General features: G+C 32.3%; 1 protein-coding gene across 2 annotated transcripts; it reads left to right on the top strand.

Moving 5' to 3' along the window:
* Positions 1–3,831: 3,831 nt before the first annotated feature.
* Positions 3,832–6,671, top strand: LOC111882882 (uncharacterized). Of its 2 annotated transcripts, none has more exons than XM_023879258.3 (6): positions 3,832–4,006; positions 4,184–4,275; positions 4,446–5,527; positions 5,613–5,774; positions 5,849–6,000; positions 6,065–6,671. In XM_023879258.3, exons 3-6 carry the CDS (start codon positions 4,471–4,473, stop codon positions 6,464–6,466), a joined length of 1,773 nt encoding a protein of 590 aa, XP_023735026.1. In that variant the 5' UTR covers positions 3,832–4,006; positions 4,184–4,275; positions 4,446–4,470; the 3' UTR covers positions 6,467–6,671. The 2 variants fall into 2 exon arrangements, with proteins under 2 accessions (XP_023735026.1, XP_023735024.1); XM_023879256.3 differs by having other exon boundaries at positions 4,146–4,275.
* The last annotated feature ends 304 nt before the right edge of the window (positions 6,672–6,975 follow it).

The following is a 6,975-nucleotide window of genomic DNA, read 5'->3' as shown; positions in this document are numbered from 1 at the left end:
TGGGTATTATATAACCGATGTAATATACCATGCACACACCACCTTCGTTAAGTTGTACCAACATGCACATGATGAAAAATGTAAATTGCTCAAGATAACTTAGGAATCGGCACAAAAGGATATCAAATGTGTGTTTGGAGCCCTTAAAAGGAATTGACACATAGTGAAACAGGCAGCATAAACATGACATCTACAAAATATTGGTAGGATTTTATACGTCTGTGTCATATTACATAATAGTGTAATTGAAGAAAAATGTTGGACTAATTGTACGTATGACTTGCACGATGTATTTCATTTGTATTGATAATTTATACCAGGTAGGACCAATATATGGTAAAAATTTTAGAAATACACAATCCGTAAACGTACGCCAATATTCAACAAGATTTGACGAATCACATATACAATACTCAAAATGTCAACGAAGACGAAGATGAATAGTATTTTTTCTAGTATTTTATGTAAATTTTAAATTTTTAAATATTTTAATGTTTTCTATTTTCTAATTAAATGAAATGATTTTATTTTAATTTAAGATTATATGTTTTAAATAAATAAATAATGTTATTGAAGTTATTTTAAGATAGTGGAATATTTTTTTTTGAAGTAAATGCTAGAGAAGTTATGATAATGTGACATAATTTTTTTATGTTATAAGATTGGAGGGAGTTGTGTTATATTTATTACATTGATTCTTGCCATATGTCATTTCAAATTTAACATATCTTCTATCTTTGGAGTGGTGACATATTTATCGCAATATTTTTCCTGCCATATCATTGTCATGTCAAATTTAACACACCTTTTTTATTATTATTATTATTATTATTATTATTATTATTTTGCAATTTTAAAGGAACAAAGTGTTTCAAACAACTAAAGTTATTTTCTATATTATTACAAACATCCAAATTTAAATAAAACATTAGGAATTTTATTAATTTAAAATAAATATATAACATTAAGTTAAAAACTAAGAAACATAAAAATAAATATAAAAATAGTAATTAATTGCACACCATTTTTAGGACTTTTTAACAACATTCCAAAACTCTAAACATTTAAAAAGATTTTCTTTTTTCACTATCATTTCAATCACAATGTCAGTTTTGTTTCAAGTTATTAAACAAAACTTTAAACTCTGCTATATACCAGTTTGTTTGTGTCTTCCATTCATTATAGATATGATATTTCTTGTGATAGTCATCTTGATCGTTGAGAAAACGTGTGATAACTTTCATCTAAAAAGTTTCCATATTGTTGTCGATCGACGAATCATCCAATACATCTACTAAAGCATGAGCCAAAACCATATTTTCTTTTGGGGAACAAGTTATAATCTAGGACTTTCCTGTTGGAAACTTAGTTTTACTAATTTCCATAAATGGGAGTTTTCTATTTTTGAGCACGAATTTTGGACTCTAAACATAATCAAAACGGATTAATGATTATATATTTGTGTTCTCCTTCATGATATATTCGTTTCGATATATCACACGTCTAAAACGGATTAAAACTGAATAATAAATTACTTGTAAAAGTAGAATACGTGGAAGAAAAGAATAAATGAGTTAAGTGAGTTGTAACTCATCCCACATTGGTGTGAGAAATAAAAGAAATTTGGTTTCTAACTATAAAGACTAGCTATTTTTGTAAGACTTATAGAAACCAATGCTCTCTCTTGTGTGTGCACGCATGTGGGCTGATTTGACTTGGATTTACTAAACTTGTGTGCGGGTACGAGTACGCCATCGGTCGACCATGGACCTTTTTTAGATTAATCAATAATCAAAGATTTCGGTTTTTGATTTGTTGATAAATGTTTTATTTAATTGTGACAGTTACAATTTCATTTTAATTACATCAGTTACATTGTGCAGTATAAATACAACGCCTATGTGTCTGATTAAGATACACCGAATGAAACAAAATATTGTTCTTCTTCTCTTACGCTCCTACTTCATCTTCCATCTCTTACTGCAACTAAGGTATAATCCGACCAAGTGAGGGTTTAGACAATTTAGAAGAATTGTTTTCTATTGTTGTATCCTGGGAAACAAAAACCATATATGATGAATTTATTTTAAGGAAATTGTGTCATGCCTCAGTAACAATTTATTATTTGTTCATTCATGCAGATCCTAAGGTTATATTTCTCCAAAGATTCCATGTGTTAGTCGAATTAGATTGAGAGTTTGAAGAATGTATTTTGTAGAGATAGAAATAAGAGATGTAATAAGACGGGTGTTGAAGTTTTTGAGAAATGTATGAATTGATTTGATTTGGTGGTATTTATTTAGAAAAAAGTGATGAAAATTTGAATTTTATGTTTAGAACACAATACAAAAAATAAGAGAGAAGTGACAACTTTCTATTGAGTTTAGGGGTGAGCATAATAATCGAAAAACCGAACCAAAACCAAATTAACCGATATAACCGAACCATAATAATCGAACCATTTTAAAAACCATTGGTTCGGTTTCTAATTTTTGTTAACTGATAACTAACAGTTCGGTTATGATTTTATAGGTTAACCGAATCATTATTAACCGAACCATTAACTTTATATTTTAATATATAAAAATTATAGATTATATATATAAAATAATATAGTCAAACTTATTTAATACCCATTAAATTTTCAAAATATAATTCATTAATACTCACTTATCAGGAGACGAACGAGCAATCAAACCATTAAAGGTTGATCACGCAGACACACACAATCTTCTAATCATGCATTGAGTTAGATTATTGATTAATTTTGCAATTCCTAATCAAATAATTCTACAATTTGTAAATATCATTCACAATTAGTTTAATCTTCACACTCATAATCTTAATCGGAGGCTTCTCATACCGTTAATCCTAATCGAAGATTATTTTGACTTTATAGTCCTGTTCGAATGATTTTTTTCACTTTATAATAAAGACTTCTAGGTAAGTTAAGTTTTTGATTCTTCTTGACTTTGTGATATATATATATATATATATATATATATATATATATATATATATATATATATATATATATATATATATCTTTGAATTTTTTGGCTTTTTATTTAGTGTTTTTGACTTAATCACATTGAATGTATATGAGTAATTGGATTTTTTTTTATCTAGATAACACATAATATGAATGTTTGCGTATTTTATTTTGTATTTTTTGATTTAATCGCATTGGACGTGTATGAATGTTTGCCTTTATTTTAATGTTAATATCAATTATCAATATATGAAATTATTAATGTCAATTTTGTTTAATGTTTTATATTTTTATTGAATGTTTTTGATTTTGAATGTGACTATGTGTTACCTTACTCTATGTGTTATCTTACTCTATGTGTTACCTCACTCTGAATATCGAAGGTACACATTTTATTCTATTACTATAAGCTAGATTACAAACTTTGGTGCCCATGACATTTTTGTATTCTCTTTTCAATTTTTATGTCAATATATTTTCACCATTTATATTATTTTGAACATTGTGGTTAACCAATATTAACCATTAATCAAAATCGTTAACCGACAAAACCATTAACCATAACCAATATTAATCATACCCAATAGCTACCAAAATGCATTAACCAGTCATAATGATTATAGTTCGGTTTTGACAAATAACCAAACTAAACCGCCTCATACACACCCTAGAGTTGGATGACAAAACTCGGCAGCCGAACCCATTACACAACTTTACCGAGCCATCTGAGCATTTTGCCCAGCTCTATACCGAGCCCTTCCTTCCGGTCTAAGTTAAGTTAAGAAAAAAAAAAGTAAAAACAAAAGTGAAAAAGAAAGAAAGAGATGACATCATAAGATAACAGGGGTTTCAACAAGAAGTGGTACGGCGTCTCAACCCCTCTCCACCGATCTCATTTTTCATCCAACACAACACACACCGTAAACGCAAAACCCTAAATTCAAAAGACGTCCATTTCCTTCTCCAATTGAAAACGACACGCCCTTCTAGAAACTGCATTTTCATCTTCCGGAGGTTTTCTTCTGTCATAAAATTTTTCAAAATCTTGTTTCTTCGTCGTTTACAGTTTAATTTCTTTGTTTGCAGACCGTAGCTTATAATCTTGGTTTATCCTCCTTCGTGTTGCTAATTTTGTTGTTTTGAAAATTTGTAGTTCTCCTGATGGTTGTTTTTGTGTCTGGATGAACTTAGGGTTTCATGTTATTGCACCTATCAATTAAGTTTCGAATCAATTACTAGAGTCAGTGTTTCTTTCCGCAATACTCGTCAAGTCGAACACCATTGTGAGTACTCTACTGTTCCCTAAGGTTATTTACTTCTTGGTATTATGGGTAATTTATTACTTTTTCTGATTTTGTGCTTGTTGAAGAGATTCTATATATTTAAGCTCCCTTACATGTCGATAATCATGATGCATTTTAATTATTCTCTTCTGAATCTCAAATTTTTCCAGGTTTGAGGATCGCTCAATAGGAGAAATGTCCAGCAAAAAACCATCATCGCGCTATGTTGTCTTTGAAAATCGTTCCCTCGATCAATGGAAAGTAACCGAGCTGAAAGAAGAACTCAAGAAACGTAAACTAATTACCAGAGGATTGAAAGATGATCTGGTAAAGAGATTGGATGAAGCTATTCGTGCTGAACTTGAAGAGGATAACAAAAACCATGAAAATGGTGTCAATGATGATGAACAGCCTGAAATTCCATCTGATGACGCAGTAGCAGACCCAATCGTTGCAGACAAAACCATGGATGACAACATTGCCAAAAACGAGAGCATAAAGGAAGACAATGTTACAGAGAAGGTTGATAAAAATGAGAGCTTAGACCAAGATCACATCACTGAGAAGTTGGATAAAGATGAGAGCTTAGATAAACATAAGGTTACAGAGAATTTGGACGATGAAAACAGAGATAAAGATAAGGTTACAGAGAATTTAGAAATAGATATAGTTCAAAAGGTTTCTGTTGAAACATCTGTTATAGTAACTGAGGTTATGGTATCTCAAGAATTGGGTCAGCAGGAGTTACAAAATGAAGAGGTGTCAAACTTGCAGGAATCAAACTCAAAGCCATTGCCAAAGGAAGAAGAAGCCGAGCCAAATTCATCTGAAATTGGAAGCCAGGTAGTCGAGGTCAGCCAAGTAAAATCTGATTCTATTTCTATTGTGTCAATTACTGAAAAGAATGAACTAAAGGATAATGTAATTACTGATGATGTCAAACTAGAACTTGATGTTAAGCCATCAATCCTTGATGATGGTGTCAAAACAGATCCAGTTGTGGTTGATGAGAAAGATTTCAAGATTGCTGAAACTGAAAGTAAGAAAAATGATATTTTAGATGTGGGTTCTCCAGAGAAGTTAAATTTAGATGATGATTCCATGGAAGAAGATGCTTTAGAAAGTAAGCAAAGTGATTCCAACTTCATTTCTCAAGATATAACTGAAAAAACACAAATACCTCCTCTTGATGTTATGGTTGAAGATACAAATACTGAAATTGCTGACGTGTCCACAAAAAGAAAACAATATGGTAAGCTTTAAGTCTTTAACCCTAATAACCTTTTTTTCTCTCTTCCTTTTTCTGCCCTCATGACTCTAAATTGCTGACGTGGCAGACCAAGAAGCAGTAGCAAACAATGAGGTAGTAAAGAGGCAGCGCAGGTGGAATTCCAATAATGCCCCTGAACAGATTACTACACCTAAGGGTGGTTCAATGAAGCACAGCTTTTCAAGATCTGATTCTTCAGTTAGTCATGAAGAGCCAAAAGAACGTGTTGGTGAGTTATCGCTTGTTTTTGTGAAAAGACGAGAATGCCCTTTTTCATATTTGTGTGATTTGTTGATTTGGCAGTTCCTCCATCATCAAAGCCTGCAACTACTTCTCTCAGAGTGGACCGTTTTCTGCGTCCGTTTACTTTAAAGGCTGTTCAAGAACTTCTTGGTAAAACTGGGACAGTTGTCAGCTTCTGGATGGATCATATTAAAACTCATTGTTATGTTACTGTAAGTTTTCACCTCTCTTTTTATATTTAAATAAGAAAAATATTTATTTATTTTCCTTTTGTAGTATTCATCTGTTGAAGAAGCTGTAGAGACTCGAAATGCAGTATACAACCTCCAATGGCCAGCAAACGGAGGGCGGCTTCTCATGGCAGAATTTGTCGATCCATCCGAAGTCAAAACCCGAACCGACCCTCCTCCATCACCAACTCCGGTCACCACCACCACAACCCCGCTTCCGCTTCCACCTCCACCGCCACTCTCCCTTCCACCACAATCAAGAGAACCACCACAGCATCATCTACCTCCAGCACCACCACTCCTGGAAAAGCTCGAACCTCCGATCATGACATTGGATGATTTGTTCAGAAAGACTCGAGCAACTCCCCGGATTTACTACTTGCCATTATCCGATGAGCAGGTCGCCGGAAAACTGAAAACTCAGGGGAAGGCTGTTGTTAAGCAGTAGGGATTAGAGTAGGAATGTGTAAAAGATAATGGTGATGAAGTATTATCATGTCATTTGATTTGGTATGATGGTGCTGAGTTGACTCAGATTAGATGTTGGGGATTCTGTTCATTTGTTTAAGACGAAAATGCATGGACTAATATTTGTGCTCTTTATTATTATTATTTTTTTCTGGATATGGAAAGATTTTCATGTTTAATGTTAATTTCACATTTTATAAAATAATCCCTATTTTGTAGAAATCTATCATTGCTATAAAATTTATCTTAAAGACTAATATTTAATCTGATTCGGGGAATACCAATAATATCCCTCGTATGATGCGTATTCCACATGAATAACGACTCCACAAGAGGGCCTAATGACGTTGGTCCGGTCTTTAGGTCTTTCCGCTCGCCTTTTTCGGTTTGGTTTTCCGGTTCTGTCGGCCCGATTTTGTATTTGTTGTTTTTTTTTTAGTTTCAGCTTTGAGTTTTTCCTTTCAAAAATATGTGATTAACATAAAAATG

Source organism: Lactuca sativa, chromosome 4, assembly GCF_002870075.4.
Source record: "Lactuca sativa cultivar Salinas chromosome 4, Lsat_Salinas_v11, whole genome shotgun sequence".
Classification (NCBI taxonomy): domain Eukaryota; kingdom Viridiplantae; phylum Streptophyta; class Magnoliopsida; order Asterales; family Asteraceae; genus Lactuca; species Lactuca sativa.
Note: the sequence above shows the minus strand (reverse complement) of the source record. Positions and strands in the feature narration are given on the sequence as shown.

What these genes read in the sequence shown, in the direction of transcription:
- LOC111882882 (XM_023879258.3), top strand. Translation starts at nt 4,471, where the DNA reads ATGTCCAGCAAAAAACCATCATCGCGCTATGTTGTCTTTGAAAATCGT. An exon ending in CACAAAAAGAAAACAATATG is followed by an intron (nt 5,528 to 5,612) that starts GTAAGCTTTAAG and finishes CTGACGTGGCAG; the next exon opens with ACCAAGAAGCAGTAGCAAAC. An exon ending in AAACTCATTGTTATGTTACT is followed by an intron (nt 6,001 to 6,064) that starts GTAAGTTTTCAC and finishes TTCCTTTTGTAG; the next exon opens with TATTCATCTGTTGAAGAAGC.